A 21,293-nucleotide genomic window follows, 5' to 3' on the forward strand; every position below is an offset into this window, starting at 1 on the left:
GGAACCTTTCGTCATTAGATGGGACGAGCTTCCATTCTGTTCCGGAATTTTCACCCATAGCTCCGTATCGTTTCGCATCCGTACGGATCCTTTCCTTTGGCCCTTTGGTAGGTACGTCGCTAAGCAGCTTCACGATACGCGCTCCGGAAACGGGCAAACCACCTAACTCGACCTAAATCTCATTTAGGGCACGGCATAGGGCACACGTGAAGCAGACAGGTCGTGTATGTGGCTTCCGAGCTGTGAACGAGAAAATGAAATGCTTTTGATTTAGTTGCTGCTCTATGATTGATTGAATACGGAATGACTGACGACGTGGATGGGTGAGCGGCGCACTAGGAAAAGCGGAAATCCTTCGCTTCCTGCTGGTTGGTTTATGTGTGCTGAGCACAACAGAGATCTGAAGAATCCTAAACCCCCTCCCAAACACAGTGGCAGTGTGGGGCAGCTCGGGGTGAGAATAATTTTGACGATGCGCTCTTATTAAAACTCCAGCCAACTTTATCTGCATTTTTTTTATTCATGCTTTTGTGAAAAGCACCCTGCTGGTGTTTGCATTCGTGTTTTCCCCGATTAGTAGAGTAGTTTCTGAGTGGATGGTTGTAGATAGTGTGCAACGAAATATGGCATCATATAATTCTGGTGCACAGGGCTTCTCATTAGACAAAGAAGGGTAGCGTCAAGGGTTTCTAGCAACTATGATTACGTGGTTTGTGTGTGTGTATGTGTGTATTTGAGTGTGAATTTTAATTGTTCTTTCACGTTGAACTTGACCTGATTTGTACCGGTTAGAACAATACAGTTGAGATTCCTACGTGAGAACGGTTGCTTGGCTGATGCTTCCCATTGTTGCATCATTATTTAAGTTTATCTGCAGCATATTTTCCCCAAACTTTGTTCCGCTGGGTTTGTATGGTAGGAAAACTCGTTACGTGCACACATACACACAATCTGCAATCTGCCTTATCGTTGCAACAATGTACGTGTTTCACATTCTTTCCAATCTTACTGCACAGTTGCGATAAAGTTGTTGAATTGCATTGTTTCGGTATGGTTTTGTAGCGTATTCTCTGACAAGGGTGGATTTATTGCAACAAAAAAAAAAAAACTTAGCGAGAACTTTAAGAGGGTTGTGCTTGTATGTTCACAGCTGCGTGCCGAAATTGTTGAATTTTAAGTTTCATTTTGAGATTCATTTGAATATTCGAACTTTTTTGAATACCATCGACTAATTACATCAGTTGACCAGCAAGTATAATTTTATCTCGTAGACAGTTTTGATTTTCGTCATGGAAATTGAATTAAATACTTAATTGTTAATCGTTCTAGACAATAATTTCTGTTCAGCTGCATAGCGCATTTTAATTTTTTTAAATTATATTTATTAGTAAGTATGACGGCACGTAGCCGTATTCTCAACCCCATGTGTGACTGAAACAATGAACATTAGTATTAAGACATTTCCTCCTTATTCTTTGCCTTATCCAGGGCATGCTTGGTAGAACGCATTTTAATTTATTATTTGATTATTTCAATACAACGTTCTGCAGCTGTTTTTCATGTTTTAAGCCCTGCAATCACTGAATGTTGGTCTGCGTGTTGACACATTCCATTACGCATCCCGTCGTGTATATCGTTATGTTAGGGCGCGGTTCGATGTTATATGCGACAGCAGCGTCGATCTTCATACGACAGAACCGAAGCTGTAATCTCATCCGGATCGTTCTTTCGTAGTGTTAGTTCTGACTATCCAAATACGAAGCCAAAAAGCCTTCCTCTGTTTTGCGAACGACTTAAAAATCTTTTATCCCATATCGTCTTCTTCTGACTGTGTTATTTTCCCATCTATCCTTGATCGTTTTTGACTCCATAGTCATCAAGTCAAGGAAAACTCTTGGTGTTCTGGAACATGTGACCTCTGACTTCTCTGATGCCTGTTGTTTGAAGACTTTGTATCGTTAAGTTGTCAGGTCGATGCTGGAGTATTGCTCGGTGATCTGGTCCTCGTCTGCAAGGATACACATACTGTAGATCCTAAGTTTGCCTGCTGGAAAATCATTGGTGATCGATGCTCTGCCCTGACGTGTTACGAGCACAGGATGCCAGCTTCTTGGCCTCCTGAAGATCGCCATTACATCTCCCAATTCCCATGTGTTGTCGCCTTTCTCTTTGATTGCATCGATGCTCCAGCTTTGCTCAGCAGTATCCCACTGTATGTTCCTGTAATGAAGTATTGTTAAGATAAGTAATAACATACCCAGTATAGCAAACCGATTAAATATATGAAATATGAAAAAAAGATCCTAAATCAATACGTTTTTATGCACTCTCAATCGTTGTACCATGTTTAAAATCCATTTAATTGTTGGAAATTCAATCAGCAGCTTGGGACCGTTAAAAATCTAGCTCGGTATTAAGAATATATTTGAGGATGACTTTTTTAAACATCATATCATTGCATGGATACGTTTGTTGGGACTCGTAACGAGCACGTAGCGAAGCTCGTTCGCTGAATCAGATGAAGTCAAATCTGATGGAGATAGGATGAGAGATAGGAGGGGATGTACTATTGCAGTCCTGATCCAAGAGTACTGGAAACAAATTGATAGTCTGGTCATGCCGTCACGGCGTGCTTTTAACCCTGAGTAGTGCTCAGTAGTCCAAGAAGATCGTTTTTGCTAAATTTTGGTATTAGTACATGAAGTAGAGCAATTATGGTACAAATTAAGAAAGTTTTTAGAGTACTACCTTAATTCGAACGTCTTAATTTTTCCACACTTATTAAATCGTGTATTTTTCTTCTGTAAACTCGGTCTAGTGTCAGTCTCAGTAAGTCTTTACTTTCACTCACATTCATTTAATCATTTTGACTTAAAAACAAACAAATTTGTTGCTGCAAGAAACAGGATCGCACTTCAATCGTTTGACAGACTGATACGGTTAATGTCACGAAACAGTCGCACATCGGTATTCAAACATTGTGGTATTGCAATAATGAGCGGAAAATGCTACGCCGGAGAAGTTTGCAAATATCAATCATATGAAGGTCGTCCAATTTTCGGTTAACCAGTTCGATTCGATGGGGAAACTCGATATGGTTGGTGCACCATCACCAAATAAGGTATTCGGTGATGGAGGATTCGTATGCAACCAATTAACAAACCAACAGCATACGTTTGGGGTTGAACAGTTGGTGGCTGTGCAGGATGGTTTTGCTTAATAATTCATTTTCAAGAACGCGGCCAATGTCGGTCGGTGTCGGCGTGTACGCGTAAAGGCACGCTGATGGGTATAAAGCTGTTCGGTCCGGCAGTGCATGCAAGTTTGGGCGAAGCGAACAGCGAACAAAGGATTATTTAATTAATTTAACATGCATCTGGAAATATGTTAGCCGAGCTGCCAGTTATGCCCGACCGGTGAATAAATAACCGTACCCGAACGCATTGCATTCGGTTACCATCGATATTGTTGTTTCTTCGGTCGGTCGAACCGTCGGTGGTGTTTCGCGAAATTCGCGTGAAATCTACCAGCCTGTCACTGTTGTGGCAAAGGGTAGCAAGTGTATTTCATTTTGTGGGACGCATCGAAACGGAAGAAAGGGTTCGATTGTGAGGACCATATATTTTGTATCCATAATTCAATGGCACACGTGACGAGAAACAGTCAGGATGTAATGATAATGGGGCGTTCGGGTGGCTCAAGAAAAGTAGTAATAATTCCGGTTGTAAAACGACAAATGTAAGCTTTATTGACAGAAAAGTGGCAGTGTCAGAATTGCAAAAATAAATTAAGCAAATTTGTGATAAAAAAAACACACACACACACACTAATTTACCGTTTCAAGGCGTGATCAAATGATTTGATCCTTTTAAAAATAAAAGACCAAAAAATAAATGTTTACTTTCAACATTTTTAAACTGTTTTCTTTTCTGTGAATCACTCGTTTTGTTATTTTTCATTTGAACATGATGTGTTGATTCATCCTTGGGAAATGCATTCTGTTCGGATAGTTCAGCTGTCTCGCGTTAAACAAAGGTTAGGTCTTTCTTTGTTCGTGCTTCGGGCGTATTATAGGATGTGAAATTATATGAACCATAATTTAAGACCCATAGCAATACATAAGTCACAAGTCGAGGCTGTTCTAATATATGACAATTGATTGGTTTTGTGTTCTTGGCCTACATTTCCTTACAAACATTGTCTAGACACCTACGAAACGATGATAAGTTTAGCTTCTATCATAACAGCCAACATTCTGACAATGCATAAAGCTGCCTGGTAAATAGCAATTTTGGGTTCATTTGTAGAAGCGAACATATTTTTGAATCATTCATAAGTCCTACTAATGGGCGAAAGACACAGATGACCTTTGTTTTGACTGACAACTATTTACACTATTTAAATTTACATACACTTTTATTATTATTTCTGTTTTTACCATGCGTGTTTGAAGGTTTTTAGCAATAGGAAACTTTCTGAAAAAGGTGTGTTTTACAGCTATGGGAACGGAATACTGGCAGCGACGGTAGCGGCTTCGATCTTTAAATCGGGTTTTTATTCTCGTCTAGCCTATCTCCTCGTTCGCAGGATTGACTATGCAGTTACGATAAAGCATAGATATAGAAGTCAGCAAAGGTAGAGATATTAAAAGTTAGTCCCAACATTAAAGAGAGCTAGCCGCAATATTTTACGCCCTATTGATGATAGCAGCGAGACCTTCTGAAGTTAAGCACTGATCTCCAAATGTGATATCTCAGCGGATAATCTAACGCAATGTACTGAACACGGTAATCCTGTACGCACAACTTTATTGGTTGCGACTTAACTCATTCGCGTTTTTCATCAGACTGACCCACTCCACTCGGTCACAAATAAATTTCATAATTCCCTCTCTTCTCTCACTCTCTCCTTATCTCTTCATTCCCTCTCTGTTCCCCCTTAACGTGGTCCGGCGAACAGCCGCAACTCGCTTGCCTCGCTTCTCTGGTCCGTCCGACCACACAAGCCGCCCGCTTGCATTCTACGGTGGGTTTCGCGGAATTCTGGCCGGTGTCGATGAGATCGAACAACAATTGCGGGTGCCGCCGTTCCAGACAATTGTCGCCAAAACAGATGCCACTCGGACAGCCTTCCGTTCGCTCCTCACCCCGCACCTCTCTCTCCTTCCTCAGCCCGCCATTCTCGCCCGTTCCTTAGACCGCGCATCTCGCTCGTTCCATCGAAATGGAACATCCTCCCGGCCAGGTTGATGCTACGGATCTATAACTGGAAGAAGAGCTAATTTATGAACAGGACGTTTAAACTCACCACTCCTTGTCTTCACATCCACTACCCGGATCAATCCGTCCTCGCCCGGGAACACCCTTGCAATGCGTCCCAGCTTCCACAATTGCGGGGGCGTATTATCCTCCTTTATTAGAACCAATGCTCCCTCCTTTACGTTGTCCTTTATTTTGGTCCACTTGTATCTAGTTTGCAGTTCGCACAAATACTCCCTTTGCCATCTATTCCAGAATTGCTGCCGCAGTTGTTGGATTCTCTGCCATTTATTCAAGCGACCTACAGGCATATCTAAATAGGATGGTTCTGCAACTCCAATCAAGGGACGATCAATTGTAAAATGAGCTGGAGTAAGGCATTCCAAATCGTTAGGATCATTTGAGTGAGCATACAATGGCCTTGAGTTTAAGATGGCTTCAATTTGGCATAGAAGCGTGCTAAAATCAGTTATTGTTAGAGATGCAGATTTATAAATCTTCTTCAGTACACTCTTAACACTCTTGACCCCTGCCTCCCAGATTCCTCCAAAGTGAGGGGCACCAGGGGGTATCATTTTCCATACGATCTCCTTTTCTTGGCAATACTGGAAAATGCCTTGGCCTGTCGCCTCCTTCCTAAACATCTCATACAGCTCTCGTAGTTCATTTTTTGCTCCGACAAAATTTGTCGCATTATCACTGAAGATTTCTTCAGGTATTCCTCTTCTTGATACAAATCGTCTCAAAGCTGAGAGAAAGGCACCAGTTGATAAGTCCTCCACTGCTTCCAAATGGATCGCCTTAGTCACCATACACACGAATACACATATGTATCCCTTTATTGCCGCAACACGACGTATACCGGATTTCAGCATAATTGGCCCAGCAAAGTCAAGCCCAACTCGTTGAAAGGTAGGAGCAGCTGTTACACGGTAGCTAGGAAAATCACCCATCTGTTGTTCCAAAGTAGTTGGCTTGCTTCGGAAACAGGTAATGCATTTATGCAGAACCATTCGAACCGTTGATCGCGCATTGACAACCCAAAATTGCTGACGAAGAATCGCAATCACTCCAGATGGCCCGACGTGCAAATTTTCACGATGAATTGTTGCAATTAAACGATGTGTAATCACATTTCGATTTGGAAGAAGAAGTTGATGCTTGTTTCCAAAAGCCAGATTTGCATGTCTTATACGACCTCCTACCCGCAGTAACTCACCATCCAAAAAAAGGTTAAGGTCTTGATAACGTTGCAACGGTTTGCTATTTTTTACGGCCGAAACTACTTCCGGTAGATCCTGATGCTGAATTGCTCTAATGATCCAACGCATCGATTCTCGCAATTCGGGAATAGTAGGGTTTGGATCATTAATGCGTTCGCCCTTGCGACGCTTTGTGTTTTGTTTGAACCGCACGATGTAGGCAAGTATTCTTTGTGTCTTTCTAAAGGATTCATATTTCTCCAAAATTGGGAGAACTTTCAGCGGTACGATAACATTGCAGATAACCTCGTTGCGCAATTCCGGAATTTCATCATCATTTAGTTCATCGATGCAAACATTTGGTATCTCACAAGTACGTAAAAACTCCGGACCATTCCACCACATCTCATTTGAAACCAGTAGCGACGCCGATTGACCCCTTGATATAACATCCGCAGGGTTTTGATGTGTCCGAACATAACGCCAAATGAATGCTCGGTTCTCGTTGATCTCGGCTACACGATTTCGTACAAAAACATTCAGGCACTCTATCGGCTTTTTCAACCATGCCAGAACTATTTGGCTATCCGACCACAAGTTAATCGTTTCGAAATTAAAATCCTTTAATGCTTCCAGTACTTTTTTCACTAGACGACAAAGCAATGAAGCTGCAAGCAGTTCCATTCTAGGAATTGTCACGTTCGATAAAGGGGCAACCCGAGATTTGCTGATCACTAATCTCAATTGCGCTTCACCATTCCTCTCTATTGATCTTATATAGACGCAGGCTCCATATGCCTTCAAAGAAGCATCCGCAAATCCATGGATCTCTAATGAAACTGCATTTGTACTTACTACATGTCGAGGAATTCGAACTTGATTTTCTGTTGGCAATGCTTCCAAAAAATTATCCCATTCTTCTATCAACGGCTCAGAAATTTGATCATCCCAGTCCAACCTTGCTAACCATAGCTTTTGCATCAAAATCTTTGCCAACACAACCACTGGAGAAATAAGCCCCAATGGGTCAAATATTTTTGCAATGGCAGACAGAACCTCTCGTTTGGTAGGTGTTCTGCCCTTAGACGGTACCTTTGTCAAAAATATAAATTCATCATTCATCGGATTCCACATCAAACCTAACGTTTTGATGATTTCGTTAGCTTCACAATCGCCGATTTTTGTTAGAGCATCCCGATCTTCAAATGGTATCGATTCCAAAAGCCTTTCATCATTCGCTGACCATTTATGAAGTGTCATACCCGCCTTTCTAAACACCTCAATGAGTTGCACTTGTGCAGCATGGACAGTCTCGATATCATTTGCCCCAAACAATCCATCGTCGACATAAAAATTCTCTTCAATAATGCGACTGGCTAAGGGAAAACCTTCTCGTTCATCTCTCGCTAGCTGCAACAACGTTCGCGTTGCTAGAAAAGGTGCTGCTGCCGTTCCGTAGGTCACCGTGGTAAGCTCAAGCACACGCAGTTGTTCATTCGGCGAAGCTCTCCAGAATACTCGTTGTAGCGGGCTGTCGCAGGGATCCACCTTTATCTGTCGAAACATTTTAGATATATCGGCACTTACCACATATCGAGGCATTCTAAAACGCAGCTTGATGGAAAGTAAGTCGTGTTGTACCTTAGGGCCGGTCATCATAACGTCGTTCAAAGACAAGCCGTTTACCTTCGCCGAAGCATCGAACACCACACGGCACTTGGTAGTGTTCTTGGCCGGGTTCAATACAGCATGATGCGGCAGATACCACCTTTTCACGGAGCCATCGTCCTCACTTTCATCAACCACTCTACAATGCCCTAACTCCTCGTATTCACTCATAAACGCTTGATATTGTTCACGTAACGATGGATTTTTCAACAGTTTTGTTTCCAACAAATAAAACCTACGCAGCGCTACACTTCGCGAACAACACAATTGGCTTATCGATTCCCTTAAAGGCAACTGCACAACATACCTGCCACTGGATTCACGATAATGTGTCTTCACAAAATGTTCTTCACATATCTCGTCTTCCACCTTCACGGAACGCTCACTTGTCACATCTTCAACTTCCCAAAACCTTTGCACTATTGTTTCCAAATTTTCTTTTGTCACAACATTTGTGTACACCTCACGCTCTTTGTGTATTTCCGCAACACGTCCACCTATCACCCATCCGAAATGAGTGTCCGTCATCATGGGAAGTGTTTTTGCCAATTTCACTGAACCAGATGCCATTATTTCCGAAAGACAATCCATTCCCAATAAAATGTCTACACAACTTGGATTGTTGAAATATGGATCGGCCAACATCGATTTATCAGGCAAATTCCACTTCGACGTATCGAAATACACAGAGGGTATTCTACCTGTTATTTCACGATACACAAAACATGTCACGTCCATAGCAAAATCACTACACCGAGATTTCACTGTAAAAGTACACTTTTTCTTCACCGAAGATTCAACGTTGCCAATCCCCTTAACCGGTACGTTCACGTTTACCAAATTTACGCCTAATTTCGTTGCAAGCGCTTCAGTCACACAACTGATTTGCGATCCACTGTCCAACATCGCACGACACAACAACACCTCTTTGTTTGGTAATTCCGCGTAAAGCAAGACGGTTTGCAAGAGAACAATACTTCCCGCCGCATCGGTATTGTTCACATGCTGGCTCGCGCTCACTTGTTCGGGTTCCCTTGAAACCGGTTCTGGACCGTTGTCCCAATGCAATACCGTGTTGTGTGGTCTGTGGCACCTGTTACATTTCAAATGCGATTTGCAACGATTTCGCCAATGTCCCGGTTTTAGGCAAATTAAGCAAAGACGCTTCGATCTAATAAAACTTTCCCGATCCTTTCCATGCAGTCGCATCAGCTCAGAGCACTTGAACGTTTCATGGGCACCCTTACACAATTCACACACAACTACACTGCACACGGTTGTAGCTGCATTCGATCTCATAGGCGTAACACCACTTGAGCTGGGCCCTTTCGAAACAAAACGTCCCCTTTGCCCCGCTGCAACATTTCCTTGGCACCTTTCTAGAACCGACACTCTTTCTTTTAGGAAGCACAAGGTTTTTTCATAACAAGGAAGTTCGTTTCTAGGGACACTCGCTTCCCATAGTTTCTTTGTTTCAATATCTAACGCATTCGCTATCAAATGTATCACCATCGCACACGACAGACCAGTAAAGTTTTCACCTAAATACTTTAGATTTTCCACGTGACTTTCAACCGATTCAACCAAACCGCGCAAACCTACATAACTTTCCTCATTCACTTTTTTCAAATTCAAAAGTCCACTAATATGTAAGTCTACCATACGCCGTTTGTTATCATAACGTTCGGATAACAGTTGCCACGCACGTTCATAATTACCGTCGTTTATTGTTTTCTCATCTATTACCTTGGCAGCCTCACCACTCAAGGCCTTTTCAAGATGATACAACTTGATACGCGAATCTTCACTACCTTTGTCAACAATATCTTTGAATATTGTTTTAAACCGCGCCCACTCCTCATACTTGCCACTGAACGAAGGTATTGGCCGAGGAAGCGGAGCATTCACAATCACTGACGAAACGCTAGGAGCAGGTATCAATGCTTTTGATGAAATGGACTGTGCCGCAAGGGCTTCAGATGCACTTTCTATTTCCATCATCACCTCCTCATGCAATTTCACTGTCTCCTTAAACTTGTCGTCATGCACTTCACTTTCGTCATGTTTTATGATCTCACCATAATGTTTGTTGTGTTCTTCTAAAGCACTATCTGCCTTCTTCCCGAACACTTTGCACTGTACCGCGGTCAGCGCCTTTCCCTCTTCCTTCGCCTGCACAATGTTGTCCCTTATGCGAATCAATTCGCCATACGCAAGGTCACGCATGTGCACATGCGGCCTTACAGCAACAATTACATCCACCCAACCGGGTTGTGGCGCCGGCTTTACGGTTGGAGTGCGAGACGTCCGAGGCGTTCGAGTCATGATGATGCGATTTTTACCGATATCCAAAGCACAAAGGGTCAATATCCGAAGTTCGAAGGACCAATGTGATATCTCAGCGGATAATCTAACGCAATGTACTGAACACGGTAATCCTGTACGCACAACTTTATTGGTTGCGACTTAACTCATTCGCGTTTTTCATCAGACTGACCCACTCCACTCGGTCACAAATAAATTTCATAATTCCCTCTCTTCTCTCACTCTCTCCTTATCTCTTCATTCCCTCTCTGTTCCCCCTTAACGTGGTCCGGCGAACAGCCGCAACTCGCTTGCCTCGCTTCTCTGGTCCGTCCGACCACACAAGCCGCCCGCTTGCATTCTACGGTGGGTTTCGCGGAATTCTGGCCGGTGTCGATGAGATCGAACAACAATTGCGGGTGCCGCCGTTCCAGACAATTGTCGCCAAAACAGATGCCACTCGGACAGCCTTCCGTTCGCTCCTCACCCCGCACCTCTCTCTCCTTCCTCAGCCCGCCATTCTCGCCCGTTCCTTAGACCGCGCATCTCGCTCGTTCCATCGAAATGGAACACCAAACGTTGTTAAGAGTCGGGATTTTCTCACCATCAAAATCATTGAACTGCTTGGCTCAATGTTCGAAAATGCGTTTAAGATCTCGCTAATTTGGGTCCCTTCTCATTGTGGAATTCCCGGCAATGAGAAGGCTGACTCATTGGCCAAAACAGGCGTCAAAGAAGGTGCTTTTTACGACCGACCGATCTCGGCCCAGGAGTTCCTTCGTTTCCCACAGCAACTTTTCCTGTCTCGCTGGCAGAGCATGTGGGAGGCGGATGAACTCGGGGGTTTTCTCTTCTCGATCTCTCCACAAGTGTCCCTGTGGCCTTGGATCGATGGGCTCTCTGATACGGATGATGTCTCGACTGATGTCGAATCATTTTGCGTTGAATGCTCATCTACAGCGTATAACTCTGGCTCAGACAAAAGTGTGTGGCTGCGGTGACCTTTCTTATGATCTTGTCCTATGATTCCACATCCCTAGTATCCTTTCAATCCTTATTCGTATTCCACCATTCCTTTTTTGTAAAATGTTGTGGTGTCTACGTCTTAAGTGTTTTTTTTTTGTAGTGCCACGGGTGATCCGATGACTGGGCAACAGCACTCGAGGGCGATTCCAACACTGCCGTAAAAGGGAGGCAGGCATTGTTTACAGTACAGTATTCTCTACTCCAGTCCAGCTTTGACACATTCAGTTTGACAGCGTTGGAGAGAGCTAGAGCTTACCGATCATCCTTTGATAGGACGCTGACTAGATTGAGCTTGAAATGTCATTGCTGGACTGCACTGGAGAACACTGTACAGAGACAAATAAATGTCCGTGCTGTCTTAACAGAGTTTATTTGTTTGTTGCAGTCTAGACCAAACCACAAAGGTAAACAATAGAACGGCAACAACACCACAATAGCCGGAATTCGGATTCAACAAACCACCATCAATACAATATCCTCAGCAATAGTACCGGACCATCATCTACCAATATCATCATCATTAGCACCACCACTCATCCACAACCGAGTATGCCCGGGATAAGGCGAAACAACAGGGAGGAAATTCTTATCTATAACGCAGTCACCACAAGCGGTGTCGACAATACGACGTAGAGCCGTCACAATAAATTAAATAATAATAATTAAAGAAAGGTGTGACAATGATTGCGACAGAGACTGCCAACTGATCATACTACAGCTTGAAGAAACTTCAGAAAATATACACTTTTATACATTGATGGACAGATGGTCGGAAAAATTGTGTGACCCCGCGTATATACAGTGACAATTGAGGAGCCGTTACAATGAAGAGTTCTAAGAAATGATCGAAGAACTCGTTGCTATGCAGCAAGCAATAACTTAATAAACAAAATGTCGGAAGAGGGCTTGTGATAGACCCAAATCGAGATGAAGAGATGATCTTGATGTGCCTCTAGAAAGGCTGAGCTAGTTATTTATTTATATATGGCATTCATTGGCAGACGAGGACAAAAATTAAATTGAATACCGCCGTTACACACTTAAAAGCAAAATTCATTCCTAGAAAAAGTGCTTTGCTTTTAGGCCATGAAAATTGCAAATTAATCACCTTTCACTTATACAGACTAGATACTTCATCACAACAGACACTAATAATCACAAAAAACGTTAAAGAAAAAACAAACAAACAAACACACACACACACACATACACACACACACACACACTATAAAGCTTCCGATACAAGATGCTCCATTTAAACTCCTTTTGTCAGTAATGGACCGACCTTTTGAATGTGCCGCTTTCATCATGTTGAAAGCATTTCCGGTACAAATTTAATTCAAGCCTCTACGATACCATTGAGCTACCAATTCGAGTGTCTTAGTTTAGTTTTTGCCCTTCCCCTTTCCTCCAGACCGCCCATGCACGCCCACGCAAGCCCGATTTTGTCCGGTAGGAAGCAGTACTTCATGGACCAAGCAAGTACCATTTAAGCACTGAACTAGGAAGCTACAGAACACTCGAGCGAAAGACAAACTAAACGAACAAAAAAAGGCACAAACAAAATAGAAGAAAAAAGAAACCTCCAGCAAACATGGAGTTGGCTGCTGGAGTGCTGGATTTGGGGTCCGGCAGAAGTAAAATAAAGACAAAAAAAATGCCTGAAAACCTGCAGCAAAAGCTAAAGATCCCAGCAATCAAACCATTCGCCAACCTCTACCCCCTTTCGGACAATCCTTCCTTCTGCACCAGCGCAGCGGCAGACGTTATCAGGTCAATTCGATCTGGCCGTCGGATGGCATGGCCATGTATTGGTCTGTTTTTCTTATTTGCAGATTTTATCAGAAGGAAATGAAGTGGAAAAAGTAAGCAAAGGCAAGGATAAAAAAAAGCTAAACATCCCTTGGCGCACTCGTCCACTTGGTGGTACGAAGAAGTGCTGCAACCAGCGCCGGAAACCATGGTACAGATGTGGCACCTCTGTGTGCGTCAGGAAAAGAGGTGAGAATAGCAGGAAAAAAGTGTATTCTCCTCGGTCTCCCGGTAATGGCGGTGCGAATGAGATAGCTCTGCCTCTGGCTACCAGATGGACGTACTGTGGAAGGAAATTGCAAAACACGGCGGTACTCTACGGCACCGTATGGGATCGCTCGGCCATCATGGGGTTTATCCCATCGGAAGAACCCGGTTCTCTTGGACGCACGTACTGACTGTAGGAACGCGCACGAAAGGCGTTTTGTTTATTTTTGCTGTTGACTTTCGCATCGCTTGGCTTTGGTACTGGCGCTCGTGTTGGATGCTCGAGAACGGGAAAATCGACTGGGAGTAGATGGTGTACTTAGGGATTGGTAATCGCTGAAGATCACCTTAGCTAGAAAACATTATTTCGAACGTTCGTGGATGGGGATCAGTTGTCGATAGGTTATATTGGTTTGGCTTTTGTTAACTCTTTTCAGCTGAAAGTAACTGAATGCTACACGTTGACAGCGTGTTTTGTTAAATTATCAATGTACAGCAGCTGTGTTGAAACGTTTAAATGTATCTCCTCCAAAAGAAAATGGCTGATCTGAGCACGTTTCAGGTTCAACCTCAAATTATGGCACCAATTAAAGCACATCAGATCAGCACGTACCTGTAGGACGCAATTTTAAAGACCCGTAGGACGCTTCGAATTTGAAAGACAGCAAAATAATTCCCTTACCATTTCCGGTGCCCAGCTCAACTGTCTAGCTGTTAATGAAAGAAGCCATAAAGCGTTCAATTTCAAAAAAATAAAACGACCTTAAAGCTGCAAATGGCCGTAATTAAGGGTTACTCCAATGAGCCCGCAACATTGCACGGTTTGTGACCGAGAGCGGAGTTTTGCGCTCGCTTTTGCTTTCATTGCAGCAAAATTCCATACCGGGACACAGGGCGGCTGCTTCCCTTTTCCATGCCATCGTCAGCTTTCCGCTGCCGCAGGTTCTTTTCTCTTCTTTTAATTCCACGACAGTTTAAACGACAAATTAAGCTATAGAGAAAGCAAGTGAACGATCGGGCAAATGGTACGGAATGGTGTGGACCGAACGTGTGGGCTGGTGAAACAAATTCCTTGTACCGGAATTTCCACTGTCAGCAGTGCAAGTAATAACGTTGCAGGTATTACAGAGAGAAACCTGAAATTATGTGTGCACAGCAAAGCAGGAACCGATTCGTGCGTTTCTTTCGTATGGTTCTTCCTTTTTTTCCCACACACATACAGGTGCAAAAAATGCATAAGCGTTAGCTCGGCTATAGGTAAATGCCAAGTATGCAGCCTTAATGTGCAAGTGTCGTGCGAGAGAACCGACCGGCGGAAAAGGGATTTAAATTAAATTCAAATATTTCCCGGCAATTAAGCAAAAGCCAATCCACCCTATTCCGGAACGGCAAACCCTAAAATTATCAACCTTTGGTTTCCCTTTTTGCTTCCTTCTCACATTTACCGTTCGGTGCATTCCCAACGCTCGCTCTCTTACGCTGCTTGCGGGTCGTATCCCTTTTTCACGCCTCAGGAACAGGAACTTTCTCCCGGTACCGGTACCTGCATCTTTTTCGAAGGGAAATTTATAGCACCCATCAACTTTGTGCGGTGCGTTGGTGTGCTGGTCCTACGGGTGGTCGGTGCACCACCAACGGATGCAACAAGCAAGTGCAGTAATGCGAAACAACCTGTGCGCCGGGTTTACTGTCACACCAACACACACACACACACACACACACACACACACACACACACACACACACACACACACACACACACACACACACACACACACACACACACACACACACACACACACACACACACACACACACACGGACCATTACCATATGGTCGGGGACTTTTGAGCACTTGAGCAAATGTTGTCGTTTCGACCATTTCCTGCAGGTTTTGCCATCTCTTTAGAGGCAAATGTGTTTCCCGGATGACCAAACGGGTATGTTCCTGGGTCGCTTGCTGGGTTGTTTGTTATTAGTTTGTCCAAAGCCACCGTCGCAAGAGGTTGGTAACGGATTCGGAGCTAAGAACTCGTGATCTGGCCGAAACGAACGAAAGAATATAGAAATACTTTCACTACTTCTTACCAACGGTTCGAAGAAAGTCCTTCGGAGTTAGAAGTGCACACGAATCCGCAGATTGAAGATCCAAACCGATTCATTTGATTAGGTTCGCTCCGGTTAGTTTGACTTAATCTTCGAGTTCTATGCGTGTGTGTGCATAATGTACGTGCCCGGTGGCAGTGTTGGCAGTGTGAATTAATCTGTGACTGTTTCGGGTACGCAGTGAAGTTATCTGGTTTGCGGCCAAGGACTACTCAAGTAGTGTCGGGAAGCAGCACAACAGAAAAAGAGCTATATCCATCTCCGAGCAGTTAGTTCGGTCGGTGCGATAGACGATAGAGGCGTGCGAAGGCGAAGGAAGCAAACAACGAAAAACACATCTCCAAAACAATGAGGAACACAATGGTAAAAGTGAGTGCTTTTTTCTTCCCTTTATTGGAACTTATTTCTCTCATTATACGTGCAAAGAGTATGTCTGGCCTGTGTGTGTGTGTGTGACTGTTCTTGTGTCTGGATATCTTCATCACGCCATACCATCGTCCTTGTCCTCGTCGGTCTTATGGTCTGTCTGACGGTTTAGCTTTTCTTCACCCTTTCAAGTGTTTTCATCAAGCAAAGTTTATCAGGCTTCCAGAGCATGAATTAATCAATTGCGTTCACTACGCTCCATGTGGCCAAGCTGTATGTGTGTTTGTGTATCTGTGTGTGCTCACTCTTATCTAGAGTAGGTGTCTTAAGATGGGGTTTATTTTTTTCTACCACTTCTCGTTTCTCTCGCTGGTCGAGGTTAGCCACACAGCCAGCAAAGAGTGTTCTCAGTAGCATCCATTTCTGTTTGGAAGAATCTCCAGCCACAACTTCGTTATTCATTTGTTTGTGATGAGTTGAAAACCGAACGAATGTGGGCGCACAGGAGTGAAAAATAAACTTTTGCAAAAGTTTCCATGCATTCCCGGTGCCCGTGCACGAGCATCGCCTAGCAATGGACGGCTGGGATCTCGTGGGTAATCTGCTTTCTTGGTAGGTTTTTCATTCGCCTACAACACCGGCAAGTTCAGCAAGCTCTCCGTAGACCAAAACCGATCCGATCCGACGTTCTGCAACCACCAACGCGTTGGATAGCAACCAGCGGTGTGACTGCGGGTCCGTGTCGGTTCGGGGCCGGGGAAGGTCTGCTAAAGGGGCCTGCTAGAAGGGTCAGAAAAATATTTTTGCACAGTTTGAGCTACCGGTGACAGAGTGCATCCGGGATCCGGAGGTTCCACCGCCGAGGATACAAAACAGGCGTACCGGCGTCGGTGGTGATGCACTTTGCTGCACGTGCGAAAAGCTGCTTCATCAGGAAGCCGAGGAATGCGACCTATTTCCCAGCGCCACCTTCGGATGCCACTGACAATGGCACGCGGAAGCAATGGCCGACCGCGGACTGCTGAACCACTCAGCAGCGCATGGGTAAGCGGCGGGCCAGGAATCTTCCGGCGAGCTTTTCTTTTGTGCACTTTTGGACACAGAGTTCATCGAACAGGGTAGTAGGGCGAGGAACTTTTCCAACAAGTTCCACTTCGCCCATTCTGCCTGTCCGCCGTGTTGGGGGGGAAGACTAAAACGCGATTTCAGTTTCACCACGCTGTTGTCGAGCGAACGAGGTTTGGCGTATTGTTTGCTAAAGGGAGCCATTCTTTCAACTCTCCGGGCTCATGCTCATCAATTCCGACGGGAGCTTAATGTTACGGATTGCGGGAGGGGCAGGGAGGGGGGCGTGCGTTGCATGTAGGAGAGGAGTACCAGTTGCGTTTGGTGCGCACCAGACATGATGGGGGTCATGGGTACATTGTAGCCAAAACCAAAACAATCGTGGCTGTTGTTGGATTAGATTTGTTGTTCGTTGTTTTCGTTCCATTAAGACGCACCCGTGGGGCACCCACATATGCACGCTGAAGCATTACAAAATTATTTATGCATGGCTAGGTAATCAATTCCTTCGAATGTGGCCTTTGATCGCAAAATTGTGATTGTTTTCTATGTAATGTTTTGATCGTTTGAAGGGAACAAAAACATAGGACAAATAAAAGGGATGTTGAAGCAACTTATTTTTAGAAGAATACTTTTCTTACTTTATTTTAATACAAATAAATCCTTTGATCATTTCCATTTGTTTTTCCCATCGTATGTGTAACGTAACGCTTTTATTTTCTTTTTCTTATTATTATAATGTTAATTCTTGGCTTACCACCTTCTAAGGTCACGCCGTCATTGGATGGCTTACTAGCTTACTAGCTGATACCATGTGGTTGGATCCCCAATACGGGTGAACGATATCTGATATTACAGGGTATCCCGAAGATTTTTGACGATAGGCCAAATATTTTTGTGTTTATTGCGAGGAATTTTTACAATTTTTTTTATATTTTTGTTTTTTTCTCTTATTTTTTGATAATTTATCTAGATATTTGAAGTATTACAATATTTTTTAAACAATTTTTTCAATTTAAGAAAGAATTTGACACACATATTTATACAGAAACATTGGCAAATTCTTCCCAAACGCTTGATGTTATGTTTCAATTAGGAACTATCTATGTAGCTAAAACCTATCAATAAGTGTGTGCATATCGTTTAATTATGTGCAATATTATTTCATTAAACCTACTAGGATGCGGTCCTCGTAGACTTTGGATGCGGTTCATTATGCAGATTAAGATTTTGTGTAGAAAGCATTTTTTTAAATTAGATCTAGTTTTATAAACTTTCACAAATCATGTTAATTTTATATGGTCCCTAGTCCTAAATAATCGACTGTTCCACTAATCGACAGTTCCAAACCAAATCAATGAGACCGAACCTGAATTCGAAACCATTCCGTACGACACGGAGGTTCGTTGGTGCCATAAAGTTCTTAAAAAAGCTGATTATAGCACTTGAAAATCGATGTTGTCTCCAGAATGTTGTATTTGTAACAGATATTACAGGACATTTCAACGATCTAGATTTGTAACAACAAGGGAAAAATCAGTTTACAACTATTATATACGAGTCATTTAAAGCGTTTGTCGCAAAGCTGGAATTATTTGAATCCCATATAGTACATGACGCATTGATGTCCTTTTCAAAAATATCAAGGAGTCGGGAGCCCTGCCATATACCGCTTTCTTAGACCAGGTGAAGTATTAAGCTACTTTGGAAGCAAATACCTTTCCAAAAAATTGTTTTGGTTGGTGTGTCGTGCTTGTGTTGAAAGCAAATAAAATAACGCATTGAACAAGATTGACAGACAGAAGTTTAGGCAATGTATTAAAAATAATATGTTCACAAAAAGTTCAACAAAATATCGATTAACTTGTGAAAAACAAACGATGCAAGATTTCAAACGAATTTATCGGAAACATGTAAATACTGCCCGGAAATATGTAAATGTAAATTTAAACGAGTTTGACTTTTCTGTACTAGACCATAATCATAAGCCATTTTCTCAAGTTTTTGTGTTCTTGCAAAAAGAAAAATAGTGATTAAGGTGATTACTCGAATCTTAAAATCTAAACTATCTGTAAAAGCGCAAATAAGCTCCGGGATACCCTGTATCACGTCAATAGGACTAAGCATCGTTCCAATGTTACAAGAACAATAAATACGTCCTCCCATTAGGTAATATTGTTTCTATATCGTGTAGCTCCCCCTAATTCCCAACACACACACACACACGCACACACACACACACACACACACACACACACACACACAGACAGACAAACTCATACAAACAATGCTTCGTGCGAAAGAGCAAATTTGGGAGGCATTTGTTGGATCGGTTTGTACGCGTCACAAAAATCTGTCACCTTCCGATCGTACAATTATGAGCAAAATTATGTCCCAACCCAGCAGGCAGACTCAGGCAGGAAAGCTGTATCATTATGGTGAACACAACGACATGAATTGTTCTAATATGTTACCGTTTCAATATTACAGCTATTATGTCTGCTCGGTGCTGGATGTTTCCTGCTGGGCGTCACGCTGGCAACCGAAACTAATAAGCATCAGCCGCAGCAACACATCATTGCGCAGCAATTGTTAAGGAACAAGCGTGGATTGCTGTCCGCCCTGTTCGGTACTGGCGAGGTGCAGACCACACCACTACCGGCGGAAGTGTTGCCCGTGTACGGCGATCCAGCTCAGCCTCCGCTGCACATGTTGTACGGTCACTCGACGGGACTCCAGGGACCTTATCCGCCGTATCCGGTGATGTTTGTTCCAGGGGGGCCGGCACTCGGTGAGCAAGGCCAGTACCTACCGATGCTAGCATACGGTGGTGTTCCTGCAGGTTCATTACAACCGGTAGCGGGAGACAACAATCATCTTCCAGCGGTTATTGGTTGGCCCGAACCAACAGCCTTTGCACCATTGGCACCGGCAACGGAAGCAACGGTTGCGTCCGGTCAACAAACCACCACCCCCCAGACAACCGGTGCCAAAAAACCGAACACACCACAACCGTCCCAGGTCGATCAGAATGCGGCAAAGTCGGCTTATTTACTGAAGCTGAACCTATCACCAGCGGATGAACGTGAGCTGAAGCGATTAGCCAAACTGCTCGGCGTTACCGATTTCGAGCACCTGCCGCCGTTCGAAGATGTCAAAGCGTTGCTGGGCACATCGACATCCGGCGAAACAATCAAAGCGATCAAAGAGTACGCCTCGACGCCGGACGGGTTAGAACTTATCAAAGATTATGTGATGAGTTATCAGCCAGCGAAGCGCATCAGCCTCGGCAAGGAACCGTACTCGGGCAACGAAGTCACACCGGGCACGACCGATGCAGCCACACCGACCGAACCAGCCGCATCGTCTCTGGGCAGTGGGTTTTTCGCTCACTTGCGCCGATTGAAATCCTTGCTTACATTCGGATACTTTGATGCAAGCGATGAAACGCCCGCAGAAACGCCGCTAGAAACCGTAACACCTGAGGTTCCCAGCGAGGCACCGTTCACACCGAACGAGTTTCCTGGTTTTGAAATACGAGATGGTTCCTCTCGGCCACTTCCGGTTGCTCATTACATCATACCGGTACGAACTTTACCACGCCATGCTTCTCCGGCAGAGTTCAAGTATGCATCCGCCCTACCGTTCCCATATGCCGTCCACTATCCACCGGCCGTACCACAGCTACAGGATTCAAATCCATTCACCATGCGGAAGGAACCGGATAGCTTTCAATTGATCGGGGCAAGCACGGTATCGGGCCCAAAGGAATCCCCATCGGATGTCACACTTCCGAAACGTATCGCACCTCCAACGTTGGCCACCGGTGAGGTGCATTCCTTCGAGCGAGCGGATCTCGAGCAACCGGTACGCACAACAACGCCCGCAGGGCAGCAGCAAGAATTGACCATGAGCACGGTTACCAGCACCATCGTAGATCACAACGCTGTACCGGCTTTGGCTGATGTTGCCGAGCTCGCGAACGATACAACCGATTTCATCCTGAACGTTCTGGATACTGAACAGACGACGTAGAAACGGTCCCGGGGGCAATCAAATCAACAAAGGATGCAAATAGTTGTCACTGATTGAACTTTCGGTAGTCTTGCAATTGTATGTTTATGTATGAATCGAATTGTTAACAATGGCAGCAGAAGCTATCGGCGAGCGTTCTGCAAACCGCTGTAAGGTTTAAAGGTAAACATTTTAAGTGTAATGAATCTTCATTGATTTTTCTCCAATAAATTTAATATTTCAACCGAGTATGCCCGGGATAAGG

The 21,293-nt window shown here is 44.0% G+C and overlaps 1 protein-coding gene across 1 annotated transcript in view; it reads left to right on the forward strand.

Annotated features, from left to right (window-relative positions):
* The window catches only part of LOC126562041 (uncharacterized), a 307,548-nt gene extending 286,499 nt beyond the window's left edge, over positions 1–21,049 (forward strand). Inside the window, exons 2-3 of the mRNA XM_050218453.1 lie at positions 15,927–15,952; positions 19,505–21,049. Of these exons, the coding sequence (XP_050074410.1) occupies positions 15,932–15,952; positions 19,505–21,049 (1,566 nt within the window). The 5' untranslated portion in view covers positions 15,927–15,931. The remainder of the gene's footprint in view (positions 1–15,926; positions 15,953–19,504) is intronic.
* The last annotated feature ends 244 nt before the right edge of the window (positions 21,050–21,293 follow it).

Source organism: Anopheles maculipalpis, chromosome 3RL (assembly GCF_943734695.1).
Source record: "Anopheles maculipalpis chromosome 3RL, idAnoMacuDA_375_x, whole genome shotgun sequence".
In the NCBI taxonomy this organism is placed as follows: Eukaryota; Metazoa; Arthropoda; class Insecta; order Diptera; family Culicidae; genus Anopheles; species Anopheles maculipalpis.